The 25,806-nt window shown below is 40.1% G+C and overlaps 1 protein-coding gene across 3 annotated transcripts in view; it reads right to left on the bottom strand.

Moving 5' to 3' along the window:
• The window catches only part of TBXAS1 (thromboxane A synthase 1), a 230,903-nt gene that overhangs the window by 105,177 nt on the left and 99,920 nt on the right, over positions 1-25,806 (bottom strand). For all 3 annotated transcript variants that reach the window (XM_027799407.2, XM_005435041.3, XM_055712869.1), the window contains one exon: positions 22,958-23,054. In XM_027799407.2, coding sequence (XP_027655208.1) covers positions 22,958-23,054 — 97 coding nt within the window. The remainder of the gene's footprint in view (positions 1-22,957; positions 23,055-25,806) is intronic.

The following is a 25,806-nucleotide window of genomic DNA, read 5'->3' as shown; positions in this document are numbered from 1 at the left end:
AAGGAAGGAAAGACAATTTTGGCGATAAATTATCTTACTCTGTCTCTTTAAACTGGGTACACAAAAACGTGTTTGTGTTTATTGGAATAGCATCAGCATGACTGACAGTGTGCAGCACATTTCATTTATCAGGTTTTCCTTATCGTTTCTGCAAACACTTTCCTCTTAATTGCATAACCTATGTTACAGGTTCATATAGCAGGAATGAAAATGGATTTGGTATGAGAATGAGCCTGAAGTCTCTTAGTGAAAGATGAAGTGTCACCTCTTTCCGAACGGACAAAGTACTAGCTGTATCTGAGAATTCTTGAGCCTATTAAAAAAAAAAAAAAAAAAATCAGCAAAAAAATTACCATGGGAGGCAGCTGTAATATTTTCAGGGGTGGTATTTTGGTTTTTAGGTGGGGGAGGAGGTTGCTTTTAAGTCAAATGCAATCATACTCATATTCCATCTAGCATTATCTAAATACTCAACAACTGCTCTGCGCTTCCTTCTGCTGTGTAATCAACCATTTCTGACCGTGGTACAGTAGTGCTGCATGACAACTACTGGCAGCATGGTAATCTGCTGCAGCATACCTGCAAGTGCTACTGAGTCCTCACAATCACAGGCATGCCATCAGAAAAAAACCAAAGAAAATTGGAGGGAATTCCTTCCAAACAAATCCTTTGAAATACCAGTGCTTTTAAAACAGAAAACAAAATTATGTTTGCAGACGGGCAGCATCTTTGCAATTGATTCAGGAATTCCCTCCCATTGAGCTGTTCCTTAAGCTGATCCTTCAGACCCACTTACTGACTTGTTTGTTCCCGAGTCCATTTGGCTTGCTGTGTATTACTAAATAATTCAGGCAAACCAGACTCTTCTCTGGCTCTGAGGCCAAGCGGTACAGAATACCTCCTGCCTCTGAGGCTGAATCACTTTCCCAAGAAGATTTGCCATGTCCAAACTGCTTAAAGTCATGGTGCATGTTCACCTCTTGAACTGTTCCGTGACCATGCCTGGGGGCAACTAATCAATGCAGGACAAAACCATGCTAAGAAGCATTTCAATATGGACAGCTGTAGGACCTACTCATGCACTAATATCCTGTCCCTCTTTTATTCTGGAGTATAACTGTAGCCTTGTATGATTCATAAATCATTTGCTTTTCTGCGTGTGTCACTAGCAGGCTGGACTGAGCCTCTGGCAGCCAGTGATGACTGCCTGGAGCAAGAGGAAGGGTAGTAGCACCACGATGTTCCCTCTGAAACTTCCTCTTATTCCTTTGGTAAAAAATGAGGGATGAAGGTTTGCAACCAGCAGAAGAAAGTTAATGAAGCCAAGCAGTCTTAAAGTATCCTGGACGGGTATCTCTTTAGAGGTGCCCTTTAGGTACTCTAAAGACCTTTAAAAACCTACAGCTCTGAAACCTACAATATAAGCCATTCACCTCCACAGAACCAGCTGCTGATCTACTCCATGTGCTTGGACAACACAGCAAGAAATGAAACTCTGTAACAGGATCTCAGAAACTGTCTTACCTTAAACTTAGATATAATCATAGCCAAGTGCTAACAAAACCAATCAAAAAAGATTTGCTTCTGCTGGAACCAATCCTCAGCACTGAAAGCCTGGTGAGATTCAAACAAGGAACTAAGCTCTAGAGCACCCAAGATCCCAAATCCTAACAGTAACTCCAACACTAATACTGCCATTATTAGTCAAGCATGAAGGCAAATGGTGTTTGCTAGGTAAGTCCTCTGCTTTCTTCTAGTCCTGCAGGCTTTGCAGGATCCGGCTTCAACTGGAAATCCATGCCCACTCTTCCCTGAACTCTAGCCCTAGTCTCAGCCCTAAACCCATGCTAATGAGAGCCATTTGCTCTTCTCACCCACTAGTCTTTCTTCTGTACTCATGGACATTGCAGTATCAAGGGTTAAGTCGAGCTCTGGGTTTCTCCCACTCCCACCCCCACCCTCTTCCCTGTTACGGGAAATTTTGGGGGTATATTCCAAGTGCAAGGGGTTGTCCTTCTCCTAGCCCTCACGTATGCGATGCAGTATCTGCAATAGATGTGTAGGGAACAGGTCTAGGCTTTCTTTCCCTGGGTGAGCTCCAGAAGTGATCACCAGGCAGCAGCACTGGCACAACAGTGGGTTAATTTGTTTATCTTCTTATTTTCAAAGAGGATTGCTGTCCTTCTCTTGCTAAAAATGGACTTGGGATTAGGTATTGCCATATTGCTTAAGAAACCACATTTAAAAATTGAATTTAATGAAATTAAATTTAATGAAAAAACAGAGAGAAAGTTTGCAGCACAAAGACAAGACTATCCTCATACATACCTCAGGCAGGAATTAGTCATAAGATCATTCCATAAGATTACTTGCTCAACCCCACTTGATTGACAGGTCACCATCACCAGCTCAGCCAGCAGGTGGAACCAGTAAACCCATGAACTGCTCATATGGTATTTCATCCAGCCAGCAGCAGTGGCATGACACTTACAAATCAACGTTACGCTTGCAATAAAGAAAAGTAACAGACAAAACCGTCTGACATATCTCCAGGAATACATCTTACACAGCCTGCAGTAAGTGGATCATGAAAGCAGGAACGCAGAAGATGCCTCCACATATTAGTTTTAAAAATCCCCTGTTGGTAAGCTAGTACTATGAATTCCTTCAAACCTGCTTGGTGTTTTGCAAGAGGAAAAGTCATGCTCAGCTCTCCCCACACTCATGACATTCAAAAGTGTAGTGGCTTCTGGTTGAATGAGGAGAGCACTGTGTTGCATGTTTTTAGAAACAGAACAGAGCTTGTTTATGCCGTATATGCTGTAGTTCATCATTAACATCTAGCAGGTTCTTGCTTACACAGATATAATAACCACATCTCTTCAAAATGTGTATCACTTCTCTCTTCACAAAATATCATCGTATTGGAGCAACACTCAACTCCTTATGCAAAGATCACAGCCTTCATGGAGGGCAAAGGGTGGCATTGCCCACTGGGTGCTGTGCCCCAGTGTGGGAGACCACTGCATCACTCCCACCTCTCTGCTCTGCCTGCAAGGAGCCTCCCACCCATATAACACCAGAGGCAATCACTAAATGCAGGTGTTGTCTCTCCAAAAGTAAGATCACTCTTCATCGGTCTTCCCAAAACTTCATATCCAAATCTTCAAGTGCCGCACACCCTACACTGCTGCTCCCAGGTGACTGAAGTCAGTCCTTCCTTGCCCATTAAAACTACGTGGACAGATATTTCTTCACAAATGCTTTCCCCAAAACCTACCCAGATCATCATTAACCCTGGTGATAGTCTACTACACTTCTTTCTCCTCTATAAAAGTCCATTTAAAACAAGTTTGAATTTAACATCTATGATTTAGGAGGTGTTCTTATGGCTGCAGATGGAAAAAGAAAAGCACTAAACTAACTCCAAAAAGCTTAATGTTGCTTTTCAGTTTCATGAAAGTGTCTAGTAAAAGTTTTTAGCTTCATAGGAAACCAACGTGCTTGCAAGGAAGGGGAGAAAATATCCATGCACTGCTTCATTAAGCTTTTAGGTTCTCCTTGGTCATTAAAATACTTCAAAAGAGTGTTAGAAGGTAGAAGTGGTTTCAGTGATTACAGCAATTGCCTTCTACTCTACTGTATGGATCAGATTATACAAAAAGGCATCTCCAAGCCCATTCTTCTGTTGTCAAATCAGGATCTTCAGCAACTGACTAATGGCTACTGTTCATCATTACTCATTGGAAAAATGGTACAGCCAACACCAGCTTACAAGTAAATACTGTCTTTTTTTCCTCTCTGTGGCAAGCAGCCTGGAAACATCTGTTCTTGTCTTTGCAAACATTCTCTTAAGTCATGGTTTTGTCAACAGAAACCAAAGCGAGTCATTGCAATGAGGTAAATATAACCATTCATAAATGCTAAAATAAACACATATGGCCTCCTGCAGTCTGACCCAGACTGATGCAAGTCACACATCATTCCATTTGTTGGTGTAAGCAAGATCAAAATTAAGTCCACACCTTCATCAGTTTGCATATGGAGGTCAGTTTGCGTATTTGGGATCAAAACAATCAAACCAAAGAAAAAAGTATTTACTGTTAATTAATTAGGAGTTTTGGCATTCTAGACAAATCCGAGTTGTACTAGACAACATGTGTTCTATATGCAGATTCTGCTGTAATGAGAAGCAGTTTTTAAACATAATGTTTAAATCTACTTTCCAGCTGATGTAACTGGACTTTTTAATGTTGGATAAAGTCATAATAATATTAAAAGACTCTCTAAGCACACTTTTCCTACAGGAGAGGTTGAGGACCAGAAGGTTCCTTTTACAGATTGTAAGGAGATTTTGGAAAAAAACAGTTCCCAGTGACTTTGGCTACAGATATATTCCCATGCTTTCAGTCATCAGCATACATAAGATGGCAGGCAGTGTCCATAAGAACTTGGGCTAGATCCTTCTGTTACGCAGGAACATCATATTCCATAATCTGCAGCACCCTTTGAGATTCTGAAGAATACCAAGAGACATTGTAAGTACTACCCAGCCTCCCACTGCCTGTCCTCTAGGCTGCTGACCAGTGTCATAATCCTGACCGAAATGCCTTGTGTATGTTTAGATATGTGAGTTAGATACCTCAGAAGAGAATTCACCAAAGCTGAGGCCAGAGTTGCCCAAGCTGCCATGACAGTGATGCAGGAAGAGTTTCACACCTCCCTTCTCGTGGACGTTTTATAACACAATGTACTCCATAAGAGAGGCCACTACAGCTGTGATCAGGATTACTCCCTTTCCTTCAACTGAAAAGTGAAGGAAGTCATGGGGGTAACTCCCTTGCACACTATCACTAAGGGAACCAAACTCACACACGGGAAAAAAAAAGTTGTAATTCCTTCCTGTGGGTAAGGATGTGAAGAAAAGTAAGGAAATAAGAATAACAAAGAAGGAAAGAACTATCACAGCAGGGGAAGGTGCAGGGGGGGATAGTCCTAAACCCTCCTGTCCTTTCCAGGGAATACTTAGTGAATGGGACTGGACTCAAGAGCATTCATTCCCCTTGCGAAAAGGGCTTCAGTCCCAGTTCCTCTCCAAGGTCTGCATACACAAGACTATAATTAAAAATACATGAGTAATATTTTGTAGTAATATCTGCAACCTTGGTCTCCCTGAACCAGATGGCTGCCCTTCTAGGCTGCAGAGGTTCACTAACTTCTCTACTACGAATACCAAAGACTGCATGGAATATGGAATAGCTTCAACACATAAGGCTGCAAGTACATCTTCCCCAAGCATCACTTACAGGTTGCTAGGTAGGGCACTTCCCAGAAAAATTAGTGCCTTGGAGCGATTTCCAGCAGGAAAATGTGTGATGACCTTTCTCTTGTGCTCTGGGCAGCTCCCCTTTTGACTGGGGACTGTACTGAAGAGGCCCAGTTCCACAACTTTCTGTTGTGACTTGAAGGAACATTTTCTTCAGAGCCTAAACCACCAGCTAGTTTCAGAGGTACCTGTGAGGTCCATCTCCTCTTGAAATATCATATTCATAGGTCTCCTAGATTGGGCATGAGGTAGGTCTCAAAACGTCTAAGCACTTGGGGATCAAAGGACTTATGACTTAGAAAAAGAATTGCAGGTGCCCAAGAAACCTTGATGTTGAAGTCACCAGCTCCAAGGTACTCAAGGCACTTCCAAGCACTAGGTACGGCTGAGCAAGAGTTTTTAATTTGTACTTTCAAATTAAGCTCCTCAAATGGGGGTTAAATGCTTCTAATTACTGTCAGAGGCAAGCTAGCCAGGTAAAGGGGTGGTGTACCAATGGCTTATTTTAAAGTTTTGAATACAAGTAATCTTTTTCCTTCAGAGCAGAGTATGTATAAAAAAAGTCATTTTTTTCATGTTTTTCATATTTTATTGACAATTTTGGTTTGACCTGTTTCACTCAGAGGTTGTAATATAGAAATAAAATTATAAACAGGCCAGTCTAGCTTAAAATCTCAAAGCACTGAGAAACACTAAAAGCAAACAAGTGAGTAAGTAGTAAGCTATGACCAAAAGCTGAGTCTCTTCAAAGGGTTTATATTGGTCTTCTGAGTTCCCATGTAGCACCTAAAAGTTGTTGCCTAATATTCCATTTCCTGTGTGACAACATCCTGATATACAAAATATATTTCAAACTGTCATGTATCTAATTTGAAACAAGAACATTTGGAATGATTACTTCAAATCCATGATCTCCAACAACTCATGGAAAAAGTATTTCACCTTTTCTTCCCCCAATGCCAAAACGAAAATTTGAAAACAATCTCAAACAAAGCAAATAAAAGTTTGCTTGTGAAGACTCCGCATGGTTTTAAAAAATACAAACAGTTTCAAGATGCTATTTAAGTCAAACTACTGGAATAAAAGGGCTATTAAAAATTAAAAACATGGATGCAACCTCTAGCTCAGGAAGTCAGCCATGGACAGTCAGATGTTAGGGGGCTATTCTATAGGAAGTATCATTCTGCACTTGCCCTGTTCTGCTCTTTCTGTAAGCATCTGCTGCTAGTCAGAGACAGAGCATTCCCTGGCCAAATATGTCTCTTTTTATGCTAGTTTTCCTTCGAAAAGTTGTTCAGAAAGAAAATGCCAGGTCAGCTGTAATGGCAGCATGACAAGCTGTCAACAAATCACATTTGTAATATCCGCTTAACTGAAGAATTTGAATTCCCTGCCTGCTACTTCACAATTGTTTCTAATTACATTAAGAGCGTATTTACACATCAGGGAAAAAAACAAACTTTGTGTATTAAGATCTGCACATCTATCTGTCAAAACACTAATGCATTTTCCTGATAGTAGTAGCTGCTTTCATTCCTCATTTATTTGTCCCTCAAGAAGAGCTAGGCTATAAAACTTTTTTAAGTAGTTGCACAGCACACTTTCAGAATTTTGTCTTCCAAGATTTCATATATGTGGTTATTTGTCTGGTTTCAATCAAGTAAAAAAATAAATCCCAATTTATCAAAGCATGTCAAAACATGCCTATATGAAATAGCTTTTGTTCATTTGACTCTCACAAATTAATTTGAGCACATCTCGAATTAAGTGTTTGTCATAAGATAATTTCAACAATAATAATGTCCTATTGTGTACAGATAATATTACAGGACTTACCATGAGATCCCTGGAGCTTGCAATTTCAGTAGAACAGCCTCACTTCCCAAACAACCTGTAACCAGACTGTTCCTCACATTGCTCTTATTTGATTTCTTCAAGGAGAGCAGCTAAAATGCTCCTTTGAGTATCAGCAAGTACCTCATTCAAAATAAATTAACAGTATCAGCTACTTTTGCACTCTCAAATGTATTAGGCTTGTAATAGCAAGCAGTGTGGATTATGAAGCGTAAACCACATCACCGTATCTTCTCATCTTAAGAGTTCTAGGATAAGATAAAATTTTTAAAACAACCAAAAACTCCATGGGCTGAAGCCCACACCCCACAGCTCACTGATCCCTTTCTTGCAAAACAGGCTTCCTCCAGGCAATGCAGCATTTGGAGGGCCTGTTCCACCACCCCACTGCTTCAATTTTACTGTTCCAGGACATGCAACTAGAGGGATGGGTCAGATCCTGAATTCTCCCCTCCTCATGTTGCCCCAAAAGTCAGCGCTAGCATTCCAGGTGTAGAGAAGCTGGAAGTCAGCAAATGCACACTAGGACAGAGCGGTATTTGGGATTTAGATTCTCTTTCATCAGGTGTCCAGGGAAAGAGCACGTGCCAGCCATGAGAATGAAACACCCGTGGCCTTTCACTGAGTATCTTCCCCTCAACACATGGAAAAGTAATGGTGAACTCAGGTGGAGGTTGCCGTAGTCCTGCCTGCTCAGACTTCCCACCTGAAGGAGAAAAGATGCTTACTCTGTAGCAGAACATGCATTGGTGAAGTAGCCAGGCTGCACCCATACTCGGCATGCACATCACACTCGATTGCACGCACCTAGCGTTTTCACAAGTTATCAGTATCTGCACTTCCAAGCCCAACTTTACTGGTGGGTGGGAGAGGGGGAAAGGAAGGGGTTGTAGTTTCCAACCATCAGTGCTGACCAGTGCAGCACACACCCCCACATCACAAGAACTCATTTTACATCCACACAGCTGCTTCTCCCACATCTGAGGTCCATCCTGAATCCCCCCAGCATCCTACAGCCTGAAAAATAAAATGGATCTTGAACCTGAAAAAATAACCCTCTGCAACGTGCCTAAAACCCTGCTGAAATTTTTACTTAGAATAAATCTTAACCCTGGGACCAGCCTAAGTTCTTACAGCCAAAACTGACTGTGCATTGCCAACATAATATAAAAGCTCCCACCAGCACCACGGGAACAGCTGAAAAAAATGAGGAAATGAAAGCTGCCCCACTTGACCACTGAGGAGGTAAAAACCAAGGCTGGGCCATCCAGAGAACGTCTAATCTGACGTGGTGAAACATCAGTTAAGGAGGGGGCAATCCCTCTGAAAACTCAAACATTAAATAAAATAAAACCAGTGCTGCTTAGAGAAATGTAAATAAAGCCTCATGGTTGAGAAAAACCAGAAATATTGCAAAATAAATTTGTTTTTCCAAGATTTCTGGAAGAAAAAAAAAAAAATGGAGAAAATGTCCAACTTTTTCCCTATCTTGATATATATGGTTTTGGAACAAAATAATTTTACTTTGCAATTTGAAACAACTTTGACTTTGCATTAGAAGCTGTAACTGAAACAAAATATTCTGATCAACTTGTTATTTTTATTTCAGCATTTGACTCTTCAAAATCAGCCACAACATGAAACTTCTAACTTCTACACACTTCCTAATCAAATTTTTAAAATATTAAGGGCCATGTAAGTTATATATATTTTTTTATTCTTGATATGCTGGCAATATAGCATGCCATCTATTCCTACTGCAGTTGATTACAATTATATGAGGAGGAAATAAATGAGCAGAATAAAGTGTTAAAAGGTTTGAAAAAATTTTTTTTAATCTTTCGAAAATCTGAGTGCAATCTTTGTATCCTAAAGCATACGCAAAAATAGGTCTAACTCTTTAGCTTGTAATCTTATACTATTTTTTCCCACAGGATCTCTAATTGCTTTTTGCAAATGTAACATTCATAAAGAAAATAATGTCCTGAAATGTTTTCATATTATACATTTTTTAAAAAACCCTTTCCTGTGAATGAACCAGTCACAAACTCAGTGTTTTCAACCTTTAGACATAAAGGTCACATGACAATGTGTAGAAAAAGTTAGTGATCTGTAGAGCCCTGTCACCAGAGAGCGATACTAGCAAGTGAGTTTCCTTGTTATTTAATAATTTTTGTTGAGTTTGTTTACTGAGATTCTTCATCAGCTTATAAACTTAAGAAGTTTGGTCAGATTTTCAAAGCAGTTTTTATATCCAGACTTTATGCTAGAGGGAACAAAGACAAAGTCAAAAGAAACACTGTGGGTTTATTTTTCCCCACAATGAATAAATAACCTTATCTTCTCCCTAGGCTTCTGCTCTGAAATAGCGAGACCATTTTGACTGAAAAATTCTAAATTGAAAATACTAATTGAAGCAGTTGAAGTTTGGTAATCTACTGAAAGGTAAACATTGTAATTGAAGACATTGGGCAACTTTAATGATATCAGCATTGCCTCTGCTACAATAAAGCTTCTTTGGAACTGATGAAACACCAGTCTAGTCCTGATGATATTAAAATGTGACTGAAGGTCAATGACTGGTTAAACTGGAATGTTTCTGAGCCATTGTTAAATTATTCAGAATTATTTTAGGAAAGCTGCATAAAAAGTGCAAGAGTGCAGTTTTAGCTTCATCTAAATGCGCATACTGAAAATAGAAAAGGAAATGGGGAAACTGTCCTTTGCAATTGCCTTGAAAAGGGAAAAGAAGAGTATCTTGTGTATCTTCAACTTACAATTAATCTAGCAGGGGAGAACAGCGCAAGACAGTTCTTGTTTTTACTACTTATTTCCCCAAACCCTTTTCTGCAAGAGCAAGCGTGAAAGGAAAAGAAGAAGAATGGGACATTATTTCAGTAAGGAATGTAGTTATTTTAGTTTCTATTGCTTAACACCAGTGAGAGGAGACTGGCAGGAGTAAATAATTAACAATGATCAACAAACCTTTTCTTTTGCTGCAGGATAGCTGCTTCCTGGTCACTGTATATATCTGTTGCTGCATATGTGTCCATGGGGCTAAATGGAGCCCCCTTAGCTATCACTGAGCCTTCAGAAACAGGTAAATCAACATAAAAACGAGCAGTGGCCAGGTGTGCTCAAAGTAGGGAGCACTCTTTATGCCAGAGAGCTGGGAGCAAGCCATGCAGTACGAAGACAAGAATTTTACATCCCTCCTCTTTCCTTTTTCTTTTAAGCATGATGAGTTTAATACTGACAAAAAGCCAGCAGCACTGACAAGTGATCTGCAGCGTCCCTTGGTCGTGGTCAGGAGCACAGCATGCACAGCACAGTGCTTCCCCAGCACCTGTATAACACACTGTTCCCTTCCTAAAGCTCAGACCAGCCAACAATTTGCTATCAACTATTTACAACAAATGGTGCCAAGTTATGTGGTTGCTATATAAACAAAGAAGAATTCTCACTAGAAACTAAAATAAGACCTGCCGACTCATTTTTCACTTATGATCCGTAAGATTTATAGCTGTAACACACTGTCAGTGCTAAGGAGCGCATCATCTCCAAACATCCTTCCCATGGAGGTTTTACTCTTGCAGAATGAACATTATACAGTGTATGGTCGGGGGGGGGGGGGGGGGGGGGGGAGGCACAAATTTAGAACAAATCTACTGGAGTTTATCACCAGGCAATTTTGTAAAGACAGAAAAGAACCTTTCAGGCTTTGGTCAGAGAACTACTACAAAAACAGCTGCATCAATTGAAGATGCTACTACCCCATCAGCTGTTCACCATCCCCCATCTATTGGAGATTACCACCATTGAAATGGAGCTGGTGGAGAGCCCTTGTGAGCACTCATCGTCTGCTTCAGTGCCAGGTCAGCCTGCATAGTTTTAAAAAAGTCCACATTGATACATAAACTAAAATGGATTAGCTTCTGAGCTGAACCAGATGAGGAATGCTCACATGATCCATTTTGTAGGCCTTGCTGTGGGAATGGTGAGTCCTGCTAAGACGCCTTAAAAAAAGGTCGTTAGCATTGTGCTAGATAAGAATATCATCATTATATATAAAAAAAAAATGAAGAAAGGAAAAAACCTTTCATATGTTTAAGTTCAAATATAAACATAAAGGCAGGTAAATGGATTAAGCTATCTGAATGAATAGCTAAAAAAGAATTAGTCCTACTATTATTGAGATGACAATACTACTTTTAAAAGACTTAAAATGAAGAGCAGAGGTTTGCAAGGATTCATATAATAATACCCACGTATATTACACTTACTACTCTCACTAAAGAAGAATGAACTTCACTAGCACCAAACATAAGTTTTGTATCACATCTGAGAAAGCTCATCCATGAAAAAAGTCACCTGCTTGCATAATAGTTAATAGAAAGGATTAAAAAGGGGGTGGGGGTGGTGGGAACTGATTTGTAGCCAATGGAGCTATTGGGAGAAATGATGCCCAGATGCAGCCTCTGGCACTGGAAGTGATCACAGCATGGGCTGCTGGAGGCTGGGCAGGTAAGTCACAAGGAAGATTACTGCCACTGTCTGTCTTGCTATTATGCTAGTCTTTTGACTTCTGCTGCTGGCCACCTTTGAAAGAGGACGCTCAGCTAGCCTACACAGATCTTAGGCATGATACATGACAACCACTCAAACTACCATATACTGCTGTGTCACATCTGCCCTGATTGCTCAGTGCTGAACATCTAGGCTTCGGGGTAGGTACATGTAAATCACCTCACTGTGTTGTCAGCATAGACCTGAAGGGGTTCCTCTGTCATCAGATGGTTCAAAGGGACTTTTGTTCATGAGCAGGTGAATTATCTCCAAATGTGGGTAAAGACATGAAAAAAAAGCAAAATAGTGGGTCTGAACTCTAATTGCTCAAGTATCTGAGAAAGCCAACTTGAATGTTGTGATCTGAGCCTATATCAATTTCAGAACAAGTGACAAACTAATTAGTCTTCTCCTAATAAAAGGAGACTGGGGAAGGCAGGAATTAAAGGACATGACAGTCCATTATATGTCAAGAATAGGGAAAAAGGAGAAAACTGTAAACAAAGCAAGCAATCTGCTACTGGTAAGTAACAGTTTCAGAGGTTAGGAGTGAGCAACTGTTGAAAACCCGTGCTATTAGGCTGAGCAAGCTTCAGAAAAAATATCCCCACAGCATATGCCCAAAGGAGTAGGATAAGTTGAACTTCCCTTAAAAAGCAACAAATCAACAGGAATCAAAGGTCGGGACCAGCAAAGACCAGCATGAACTGCCTGTCCACTCCACAGGTATCACACCTACTCATAATGCAGTCAGCTAAAGACAGGATTAGATAAGAAAGCAATACTGTATTTAAACAGGAAAAAATATTTATCATCCTTAAGATTTCACTTATTTTACACAGTAATAAAACATGTTCTTCAAATAAGGAACAGAGCCCTGGGAATAGATAGTCCTTTCTTGCCTGTAAGTGTTGTTTGTCTGCAGTGTTTAATACTTCAGTATTAAAAAAAAAAAAAAGTGCTGCAAAGTCAGTAAATAAATAGCCAATGTAAGTTTGATGAAAGATTGGCTCAGAAGACTGCTTTTGGCCTGAATAGAAAGATATGCTTTCATCCTGTTTTGACTATACTCATACATTTACCTAACATAATTGGATGTAGTTAATATTGCAGGAGCCTTCAAGCAGCGCACATTTCCCTCATTAGTGGGTTTAAAGCCTTAATGATATCTCCTGTGCTGCAGAAAAGCCCAATGTAGGCTTTAAAAGTGATTGGCAAGTTTCAACAGGAGAAAAACTGGGGGAAGAGAAGGCAAAACCTAATAAAACTCTGATCTTGTTTTCCTCAGTCATTTAGAAAAGGAAATTTTGCAGAACGATAGAAGAAATAAATTACATATTTAAAAAGGTAAGGATAAACAAGCCAAAAAAAGATAATTTCAAAAGCTGATCTTACAATAACTCAAAGAAATGTGAAAGAAACAGGGAGTGGTTAGAACGAGGGAATGTCCCTTCACATATCCACAACACACTACGACACATATATACTTAGTCCTACACAAGCTCCCTCTGACATAACCAAGTGCATATGCATAGAGTATTGTCAAATCAGCATCTTCCTACACCTGCAGGAAACCCACTTTTTTGTAGTTTCATTATGCAGCATTTCTTCCCCCCCACCCCCCTTTAAGTCTCAATAGAGTTGGCAGGGAAGCCTTGCATCTAAGAAACAGAATGTCACAATATACCATTAACTAAGTACATGCAAAGGGTTTGGTTTTTTGTTGTTTATTTGTTTTGTTTTTTTTTTATTGACTAATTTTGACCATTTTCCAGGAACAGAAATTTCACAGGCTGGTTTAGTTTCAATAGAAGCGTAATTATGTACAGCTGTATTCAGTATTTCTTAACTGCTTTGAACAATCAGTGAAAAGGAGATTTGCACACATTATCAGGCACTATCATTAGTGCTGTAAAGTACGTAATCCATCTGGTGTTCTGGTGTCTACCTAGGAGCAGGTATTGAACCAATGATGGCTGCAGTATAATCGCATAGAGAAAGAGCATTAAAAACAAACAAAACAACACAGCAACACTATAGTCATTTCTCAATACCAGATTGTCCTTGTGTTTGTGTTCCCCTATGGTTTTGCAAACCAATTTTTATATGTACAGGCATGGAGAGTGGAGAATTAAAAATGTAAATTTCATCAACATGCAGTTTTCCAGTCTTCACAGGGGAAGAGGTAGCAGGATACCATGGTGATGGCAGCACTGCAGCCCATTAATAAACCAGAGAAAGACTCAGGGATAGATTCAAGTACTTTAGACCCATGCTGAAAAATAACTTACTTCATAGTAAATCCTGCAAAAGATAAGATGACTGTACATCTCAACATCAGCCATGGTCTCAACCTACTGATTCATCATGTCTTGATGGGGGGCAAGGGAAAAGGAAACTTGTTTTTTAAATCTTCTAGCCTTCTTACAGTCAATTGCATTGCTTTTATATTGCCAAGGTTTATGGCCCATAGCATCTGAAAACAGCCAACCCATGTCTGGAAAAGAGAAAAAGTGGAAAGTTTTTATTTTGTATTCCATCTGTGTATAACCCATCTGTTTCCACCATCACTGTTAGTCCTTCATACAGGAGGGATCAGCCAATTTTGTTTGCTATCTTACCTGGAAATGTGACAAATATCAGTGTTTGCTTACTCAATTAGAGATTTATAAATCTCAAGCAAACAAATTCACATGACCTACCTGGACAACAATATATTAGCCAGTTAAAATAGCAGCCTCTTAAGAATTGTGGCTTTCTCCAAACCAGCTATGATCTGACCACCACTGCTGGGGATATGCTGACCTCCTGCAAGAGAGCTCCCTCCAGCCATGACAATATAGAAAACCTTCCTCAATCAGCAAACCATCTAAGTAACTGCTCAAAGGAAATAAAATGTCAGTTAGATGTTCTCCTCTTTAACAAAGGGTCTTTCCAAATAAGTCAACCAGATCATCCTCAAACTAACTGGACTTAACTGCAGTCATTGTTTCAGAATGCTTGCTTTAAACCATTCTGTGGCACTCCAAACTATCATTATCAACATCTTCCTAAACTTTCAGAAGTCTTAATCAAGAACGTAAATGTGTGAGAAGAGACCATGTTTGCCCTCTTTACCATGCAAGGCACAGAAAACCAAAGTCTCTTATTTACAAGAATGTCCCCATTCTGGACAGACGATTAATAAACGTACTTAGGTAAATACACACTCATGGCTCACTGATTTGAATGAGATATAAGAATGGGCAGAGAAGTAAAACTGCTAGCATCTTTTTAGGATTAGTAGTCAGCAGAGGCACATGCCAGATGTTCAAGGTAAATAGAAATGAGCTTTTCCACTTCGCAGGATGGAGATGTCACAATTGCCTTTTCTGAATTAGAACTACAAAAAAAAGAAATTAAAAACTTGAGAGATGATAATCCTCAAAATGCATTCAATTGAATCTGTTAATATTAACTTTACTACTTTAGGGTGTTTTTTGAAAAATACTTTAAAATAGAAAGTTATTTAAAAGGAAAAAATAAAGAGCTTTTCAATAAAACTTTTCCCTCTACATTTCTGAACCTTCTTTTAGGAGCAAACAAACAACAACAAAAAAAAACCCTCTCATCATAACTATTTGAATTAACAGATAAACCAAATCCCAACCCTTTGCCATCAGTTCTCAAGCACTAACATTCACTAATGACAATGTTCAGCTGGAAATTCCCAACATACTCTTTTACATTTGTTAAGGTGACAAAGCACTTCCTAAATGATTTGCCTTTGTGCACACAGGAATTCTGTAGCAAAGCCAAAATCTGAGCTCAGAGCTCCTAAATCCCAACCTAAAGCCCTAATCACAAAACCAGATTTCATCTCACTGGGATTCAGAGAATCAGGTGTTTCCCAGAACACAGTCTACTAATATGTCAAGTCTTTCTTTAAGGCTAACTGAAGCCAGAGTCTGATTAATTTTGCAGTCAACAGCAGTGATCATTTGACAACATTAGTTTTGCGCTATTGGCTTCAGCATATGGGGAATAAAGGGCAGTTTGTTGTGCATGCACAAAAAGACATACAGTCTGAAAGAAGTGACCCTCTCAATATTTGTATTTTAATTTTAAAGTCTCTGTTGCAAGCCTATGCACTGACACTTGAAAACATTTAAACAAAACTGGATTAAATTGCTCAGAAAAATTAACCAGCAAGCTCTGAAAACAAAATGAGGAAAGAAAAAAGAAATCCAGAATTAAAAGCTATATTACCAGGTAGAGAAGGTGGCAAAATAATTACATATATGTTGACCAAGCTAGAAAGGTATCCTAGTATGTTGAGAAGACAGCCATGGAGGCACACTGGGGAAAGAAACCAGATACATCATTATGGTTGTTAAGACCAGGAGCTCCTGCTCCAGCACAGCCCAATGAGAACCATCAGGTCAAAACAAGGATAAGAGCTCTTGCTCAGCTCCCTGGCAGGGACTGGCACTGGAAAATCACCTAGTCATCTGGGCTCACATGGCAGTACAACAGCACCCACAAATATGCAGTCAAACAAATTAATATTAAACAGTTAAGTGCTATACAGCCAAATGCATTCCCCGCTAGCATAATTCCCTTTCTATAATGATGCTGTACCAGCCAAGATTTCAAACCAACTGATCTAGCAGCTGTATAAAACTGCTAGGCAAAAAAGTAAATCTTAATAAATTCACTGCTTGGACACCTTTTCACTTATCCTCGTAAGGCACAGAACGATTTTTGGAAGACCTGAATATTCTCTCAGCTCAGTGAGACTGAGCCTTATTGTATATGTGGCAGGATCGACACTTTCTTGAATTTGTCCTACAAAGTCAGAGGGGGAGGGAGGAGAGAACATTGCAGCTCTGCATCACAAAGAACTGGATGTTCAAGGCATGGTCCTGCCATCAGGCATGATGGCTTTGCTGCAACAGGAACAGGAATGTCACCATGGCATGCACAAAGAGGCACATTTTGTGAAGTTTCTGTAATAAGGTGTGGCGCAATTGATGCCTGCAAGGCTCTAGTGAGGACTAGAGATTCAGCATCTCCTCAAATCACAAAGAAACCCCAAATCAATACATGTGCACCTGTTTGTATCCATATATACAAATATGCACACATGCGGCTGTAACAACTCATCCTGTGCTGTGTCAGCTCCAGAAGAGTTATGCTGGTCACCTTCCACATCCTATCTGAACCAAACAAAACCCACAATGAAACAAGGTGAAGGAACTGGAAAATGAAAAAACATACCTAAAAAAGGCTGAGGCAGTGAAGAAATTTAAAGCACGTTCTTTCCCTCCACTGCCACAAAAACCTGCTTGTTTTTAAAACTAAATATCACAATCAATTAGTAGCACATACTGGAACACCACTTGTGTACTAAACCATCCCACTGAACAGTCATTTTAAAGGGTGGAACAGTTAAGATCTCATGATATACTTTTCATAATTTTTTTCTCATTTGTTTGAATCATTTTCCAAATATTGACTTACCCACTGTCATACTGTGTGTCACTAGTACTGCAAACCACGCACCCATGCAAAAGTAAGCCTCCAACAAAGCACACTCATCATCTGTTTACAAACTGAGTTCATCACACTTTGCAACAACAATTTGGAAATAAACAAAGAAATTCACATGAAAGGATAATGACCATGGCATAGACACAGCTGGAAATAATCCTAGCATATTTAATTTGAAGGAAAGAAACATTTTTAAACCAACCAACCAAGGGTACAGGGTCAAGACAGGATACATTGGATATGCATCTTTTGCAATAGTACACAACTATTCATTCCTTAACTATTTTTATATTACATGTCTTCAAATTAATACATTAGTGGGTTTATTTTTCAAAACAAAACAGGTATTTGTCGGAGAGGGACTGAAGAAACAGCCCAGGCCAGAAGCTGGATGAGACTATGGGTCTGGAAACAACTGAATTACCGCTGTTTACTGAATGACGGCACATCAGTGGGTTGCTGTGTACAGATAATACCTGTACTCTAAAAATCAAGGCAGAAGGCATTGAGTAAGATCTTGCATAAGACACACAAGCGACCCTTTACTTGCAAAAGGCCAAGAACACAGACACACAAGTCAGCTCCTGAGGCACCACGCTGAGCTATTTGAAGCCAGTTGTGCTTCCCAGCACCACTCCAGAGATGCATAATCACTATCAGTTGGTGTAGGGTCACCTGAAGTTAATGTAAGTAGGCTGATTTATGCTGGCTGAGGGCCTGACCCAAAATTCACAGAATTACTGGATGGTTGATGTTGGAAGGGACCTCTGGAGGGCATCTGGTATCAAATTTGGATAGACCTTTTGACAGAGCAATATACAGACACATTTCTTGCCAGCACTGTGTCCCCTTAGCAAGAGACCAAAAAGAAGAGCAGATACAGAGGTGTGTCAGCCATCCTGGACCACAGTTGGATGAGATGCAGCAAACAGGTGCTTTCCTATTTGGTGGTTGTATTTTATTTGTTTAAAGCCACAAGTAGGCCTGAAGCTTTACAGATTTAACAAAATAATGATGAAGCAAACAGCTTGGGGTAACAGGCAAATTCTGCAAGTGAAAAGAATAATCCTATCCCACATGGAAAAGAATAATCGTACCCCACATGGATGAACGAGGAGAGAAGGAAGGGGAAGTATAGAAGAGCAAAAAGAAACATTCTCATACAACGTACTTTTCCTTCAAGAGGGATACAAGGAATTTGTACTGCCATGTTATATCAGCTTTCATGCTACTTTTTTGTTCTTACTTTTACCACTTCATTACTAGTTGTTATTAATTCACTGTTACTTTTTCCACTGTAGCAGCAAAGCTCCTGGCGAGAAAACTGTGATGTTTTCTTACAGCTATTTGAATTGGTGTAGATTTTTGTATTTAAAAATGTCACCATCCTCCAGCTGGTTGGCATGCAGATTTACGGATTTTGTCTGGATCAACTACTAGTTTCCACATGTGATAGCCGCATGAATCCTGGCAGAGAACTGACTCGCAGTCTGGCAAACCTTGACTAGCCAGGACTTACCTTTGCCTTGGGGCTCACTGATCCACATTTTTAGCAGATTCTTTGGCCTACAACTTCTGAATCATTTAAATGACATACCAGGTAACATCTCTCTTCCCATTGCTTAATCTTAACACTCTGCTTCTACATTTTTTAAAGTACACTTTAACGATTCTCAAGCACTAATTCAAAAACAAATTTTCAATGCAGAAATTAAAAACAATCTGAAAACACATTATGTATCATTATCCTGCCTGGCAGAATGCAACAATCATAAACCTATCTCACTCACAACACAGTAAGGCAACTAGGAAGTCTTAGTGCTCCTAAAAGAAAACTTCTATTAAACGGCTGACTTACCATAGTTGTGAGAAAAAGGTATCATTTACTGCAGCACCGCCCTGCCTAAAATGCTGGCTGAGGTTTCCATGGTTAACCTAAATTAAAAACAATTCCATACTTTTTGGCAGAAGGTCTATAAGCTAATTTTCTTTTCTTCTTCAACTCTAATTAAAAACATAGGGAAAAGGCGTCATATGCCTCAAGTATGAAGGTATGTTACAGTAGATATTTTTGTTTTTAAATGGCTACAATGCTTACCTTAATCAAGTCAAAATTAAGTGGGAAAGTAGAATATCGTTATTGCCTTCCTGTGATTATACAGTTAACCATAAATATACCCCATGCCTCAGGGCATTAGCACCCTGTGTGCTGGACTTGGTTGCTTGTTCTAAAAGGAAGTGAACCCTAATGCAGATTTGATCTGCAATCACTATACACTTCTGTCACAAGAATTACTGATCAGTAACTCAGAAACAACAGAAGAGGGCAAAGGAACCTAAAAGGCTTTTTACAGCAATATTTGAAAGATACTGATAGTAAAGACATGAAATATGTAATATCAAAGGGGAACATAACTGCATAAAATGAGCAGTAGTTTGGCTTCTGTTCACATGCAAAATCTACTTTGTCTATGTAATGTGTGAGCAGGTCTGAGAAGTGTACAACTGGTCCAGGTCTCTCTGGATGTGGGGACAGGACACAAGATGCCTCCAAAAGAGTCTTCTCAGCAGATTAAAACCACCCTGATTCCACAAAGGTCTTCTGATGACTTCCCAGCAAGCAGCCCGCAAATGCACAATCCCAGATTAAGGTCATTCTTCTTAGAAGCATTCAAAAGCATGACATCATGTTATAGACAGCTTTGATAAAAGCTCAGAGTTCACTGAATCATCATCTTACCCACTTCTATCAAGTACATCCACTGTTTGCAACCATTCACAAGTTCAATTTAACATTGTCTCTTACTTTAATATATACGTATTTTAAGATTAATTGAAAGAAAACTGAAAGAAACATCAAATGTAATATTTTTCTAGACTTAGCTTTTAGAATTAAACTTGCACGTCCTGCAACTCAGCGACACTTTGTTAACACACAATTGCTACAATTGCTACAGAGTATGGTGCATAATATTTCTTTGCAGCATTCTGAGTTAAATAATTCACAATTCACCGCTGGTAGATGAAGTACAAATATGAATTTTGGAAATGCAGTTGGGAAGGTGGAAAAGCACAGTGGGTTTTCCCACAGCCTGTTCAAACCCAGAGGTCTCACCCCCTTCCCATCCTTCTCACCCTTAAAAACTGACAGTCTTAAGCTAAAAAATGTCTTTGGGTTGAAATAACAAGCATGTGCCATGCCCAGATGGAAAGATATTAGCCTAGCTTTGTGAGCAGCACTGACTCCAAAGTCAGTTCTGCAGCTACTCATCGGTAGACCATTTGGGGAAGGAATAGGTAAGATAAGGTAGGGAGATCTATTTAGCATTTTGAATTCTCCACTAGCAAATAGAAACCCTCACTCAAAGTAGAGGAGCTTGCTTTGAGTAATTTTAAAATACATAAACAGAAGCAACCCTATTAAAAGTCTTTAAATGACATTTATTCAGTCAATATGAGAAGAAAGAATTCTATTACTTGGAAAGTGCTTTTCTCACTCTCACCTTTCAATTATTTTCCACATATAACCCAAATCGTATCTGAATAAATTCCACTGGCCTTCATTACATACCATTCAGCATTATTTATTTTCATATAGAATCTTTAGTGTACAGGATAGCTGAACACTTCACCAAGAGAGCTGACTGAATTAAAGAGGAGAGGCAGCTTCCAGTGTTATGATTCAAGACAGGGAAAAAGATCCCCAGGTTAGATGTGGAGGGATGCAGAAACAGAAGGCTGCTTATCTTCAGTAAATGAAAAGCAATGGCTGGAGGAGGGAGAACAAAGTGGAAAGTGAGAAATAACAATGCTCAAAGGTTGCAGCTGTGTGAGAAGACCATAGAACAAGGAGATAAAAGTATATAAGATGAAGCAAGTTCATTTGAATTAGACTCATGGGCATTAAGCAAGTCAGAAATAGCAACTGCACGTGGGGGGAAACTATTCATTTTGTTAAAGACAGGCCTAGAAGTTAAATTTTCTCATCTGCCACAGGCTTTCTGGTTAGTGGCAGAGATGTTACTCAGTCTGTGCCTCAGTTTCTCATCGATGAAGTAGGATGTGTAGAAAAGCCACAAATGGTTCAGGGGACAGTTAAGTGAGGAGGGCAAGACAGGAACCTACACAGACAGCTATACCTAACAGATCCCTGATGAAGAAAAAAAGGGGAGGGAGAGAAAATGCCTATAATGGCCTGGCCTACCTGAATTTGAGAGAGGAACACAAATGTTACAGACCATGACAGATAGATGTACAACCACAAGAGAGAGAGATAAACCTCTGGTCATAAAAGCCTGGAGAAAAAGAAAAATTTTGTCAAATAAGAAGGGTGAGAATGCATGGACAAATACATTCAAAGACAAAGCTGACTAAAATTAAGAGCAGAATAAGTTTCTGAACGTACTCTCAAAGGAATGATCTCTAATTTCAGGGAGGTGCTATTTGGGCATCAGCTACTGCTATGAATAGTGGGTACAGTCTACTACTTTCAAATAAACAAGAGAAAAGTATGAAAAAGTTACAAACAGGAAGAAATAGGGTTCCTGCTTGGGGGTGGAAGAAAGGAAGGGGTGGGAAATTCATTCATATATAGAAAAAATGGGGGAAAGACCCTTGCCACCCACAACAACTTCAGCCTGAGAAGCTTGCACGCTGGGATTCTTCCATTCATATGTGAGTTATAGGCAGAACAGAGGGCAGCAGGTACACGTGGTTATTAAATAAGATGCAGGTAGTCACAAGATGAACCTCATGTACCAAAAGAAGCAAGCAGAGGAGACAAGCAGTCTGCAAACAGACTGTCTGGTTGCAGAGAGGATCAGAGGGGCACAGGAGACAGACAGCTGATCAGAGATGAAATTTCCCCCCAGGGTACAAACAACACTCCTGAATACATGTGAGTTTATTTGAGCAGGTTTGAGCATACAAAGGGGCCAGAGGGAAGCAGGGAATGGATGGCACTGAGGCGGTGTGCAGTCACAGTGACAGTATTTCCTTGTAAAATGCTGAGGAACTGCTGGAAATCTTTACTATTCCTCTGGCCATTCCCCCCCTCATTATTTGTTCTAACCAGTACTTGAAAAGAGCTTTTCAATATATAAGTGTGTAATCAACAGCATATGTATAATCCTTGCTAGCTCCAACTTCATGCTTTGCTACTAAATATTTTCAGTGAGAAGTACAACAAAACAACATACGTTGGCTGCAGGAGGCATGTCCCTGTCCAAAGCAGCCTGCTCCTGCCCTAGAAAGTCTAAAAGCACAAAACAGACCACGAGTGGGAGAAAGCAAATAATACTGTCCCCATGTTATATTGGCAACCAAGGAAGAAAGACATTAAGTGATTTTCCCAAGATTTCACAGGAGGTCACTGGCAAAACTGGATATTGAAACCCTCTCTCTTCAGCATCTATCTGGTGCCCCAGCCACAAGGCAGTATATCTCTTTTAAGAACATTCCCTTTCACCCTCAGAGTGTCCTGGTAACAAGAGTACAGGAGTCTTTGACTGAAAAAAAAATAAATATATATATATATAAAAAAGTTTATACAGCTTTAAGTCTAATTGAACCATGTTGTACTTTTCCCGTTTCCAGCTCCCTTGCAGTCGCTTTTGGTCTGAGCTCAAATTAACAGTACTTGCAACTCCATCCACAAAACCAGCCCTCTTATCTACTTACAGTTCTGTTGGTGAAGTTACTGAAGTCTGTCACTAAGATTTGCTTGATCATCTCTGGTGCAGACACCACCACAAACATCTGGCGACCAATGTAATACCTACAAAGAAAGAAAACAGAGAGTCATCTTAGCAGATAATGACTATCAGAGAACCATCTCCTTCCCTAAAACACATCTTTTGGCTTGAAAACCCTTGCCATGAACAAGCACCACAGAAAATATATTCCCTTGGGAAAAGCAGTATCTTTCCCCATCCCTCTCAATCACTAAATTAAGCTGCATGGTCCTGGAATTTAAAGGAAACAGCTTAAAAACTTTTACTGATTAATCAATACTCAGCCAACATTTTAACGTAAAGGTTTACACACTCTGCTCACTATGAATTCTGTACAAAGTGATGTACTATCAGTAAACCAAACTACAGAGGGGCAGAACATTAGAAACCAACAACCCAAACAATCATGAAAGACCTACAAAATTGATCATCCTGCAGTTAGCTACATAAAATATCTTCATGGCAAAGGCCAATCTGCAATGAGCCTTTCCAGAAGTCCAGCGTGGCTGCAGTAAAGGCGCGCTTCCACCACTTATACTAGCACGGGAACAGAGTGCATCCCAGACACCAGGCTCTGCATTACCATGAACATAAACATCTAACAGATACCATCTGAACCTTACATAACGCTCAAGGGGGGACAAAACAAAAAGGTTTCACCAAGTATAAAGGAATTAATAAAACTTTAGAAGACAACTGGGTGATAGGGGTTCTCACTCTCTGCTCGTACACCGTCTATTTCCCCGTTCCCAGTTTAATCTGATCTTGTGGTGCTAGTCTCTGTCCTTGGGGGACTTCACACCATTGTGGATGCTGCCATGGTACTAGGACCCACCGCAACCCCACAGCTCCTTGAGGTTCAGAGCTCCGTCTCCAGCAGCATTCCCTGCCAGGCCCACAGGCACTCCATGCTTGGCTGCCCTAAGGGAGGAAGAAGTACCGCCAGCAAGCAGAGGTTGCCTTTGCCAACTGCTGGACCAGAAATACTGTGCAGTCACTGTTGCCTTTGCTCTGCCAGGGGAGAGGAAAAGGAGGCTGGAGGCAGGCACAGGAGGAAGGTCAGGCAGCCTAGAGTAGAGCACAAGAGCAATATTGCAGATACTGCAATACCGTGGTAATATCGGTGCCTGATCAATTTGCTATGATATAGCTTAGTATCAATATATTGCTTATCACCTGTCTACATTGCAGCAACAGAACAGAAAAGCAAACCCTGAGCTGAATTAAATTTAGTAACTGGAGGTTCCCATGGCAATGAAGCTGCAGCAGCACCGATTTCACCGAGGGCAAACAAGTCAGACAAATACCTTGATTCCAAAGCAGGGTTTCAGAGTCCACCTTGACCCCCATACCACCAAAACTCATAGCAAACAAATGGCAGAGAAGGACAAGAAAATAATGTTCTTCAGGAAGGAACAGATCTTCTCTGGTGGGCTTCCAGAGGAAATTGTTATTTCCCAAATCCAACCCACAGGCTCCACTTGAACCTTAGATACTGGTGGTACAGTTTATTAAAATAAACCTTTTTAACTCCTCCAGTTTCCTAAACCACAGCAAAGTAGCTCTCTGTTAACAGTCAACCTTTTCTTCCAAATACTAATAGGTGCATAAGAGCTGAGGCCTCATTTAAAAGATTGCTTTGATCAGAATCTTTAGCCCTACATGCCCCTTTTGCACGTACGTTGTACAACTTCTCTGGCATCAGAGAGGCAAAACAAGCTCCCAAGGCAAAGACCCATGCCACTCCCAACCCACCCGGGATAATCAACCATGAATACTGACCTTGCACACCCACACCTCCCTTTTCTCTCCAAGTTTGAGTTCCTAGTCTCATTTAATGGTTAGTGACTGATGGTCCTCCAACACACAGCTTTTCACAGGGACCAAATACCTAACACCAGACTCCAAATCTGAATCACAAGCTGGTTATGTCTACCCGGATAGCTTAACTTTGACCACCAAGAGGCACCACATGATACATCATACAAAGCACGTGGTGTGTGTGAGAGAGAGACACTTAGCTTATTTCAAACTTGGGAAGTTGCAGAGCTCCAGCTCCAGTCCAGTGAAATAACAGGGTGGTACTCACAGTTGGAGTTCTTACATCACAGTACACTTTGTGCTTGAAAGCACTCAGGACTTAAGTTTGGGACAGGAGAATCTCCTACTCAACTCAAGCTGCTTTTATGAGAGAGTGATTCACAAGCCAGGCTTATGCAAACAAATCCATTCATCATCCTCCAACTCAGACCAGTCACTCAACTCCCAGTTCTGCCTCCACAGCTAAGCTCTTTCTATTTTATTTTATTTACTCTTCTCTAACTTTCTATCCATAGGCACTTGTTACTCCTTTCCTTATCCAGTTATAAATAACGGCACAAAAGAAGAAGAATGGGAAATATTCCCCTAAAATTCATAAACTGAAAATACTGAAAAAAAATCTTAAATTGTTTTTTAAGAAAAGTTCTGCCTACTTTTAAAAAATGACTGCTATAAAGCACACACAGACTGCCATCTTTTATTGTATCCCAAACAGCAAAAGCTCTCTTCCCGTCTCTCTTCCATTCTCCTACCTCCAGTTTATAACCTTTCTAACATTTTCTAGGTACACAAAAAGGAGAGAGGGGGTGTTTGTATGGACATTCTTTGGAAGTCAAAATTCACAGGCAAGGAACATGACTTCCATGAGCCTCTCCTGAAGTTAAGGAAAAAGGACAAGTAGAGCTAAACATGAAACAAGATCATCTGAGCTATTTCATTTAGCGGAAACAGGTCCAGAACCTGCAAAGCCACCAG

Source organism: Falco cherrug, chromosome 5, assembly GCF_023634085.1.
Source record: "Falco cherrug isolate bFalChe1 chromosome 5, bFalChe1.pri, whole genome shotgun sequence".
Classification (NCBI taxonomy): Eukaryota; Metazoa; Chordata; class Aves; order Falconiformes; family Falconidae; genus Falco; species Falco cherrug.
The sequence above is the reverse complement of the archived record's forward strand: the minus strand, read 5'-3'. Positions and strand labels throughout refer to the sequence as shown.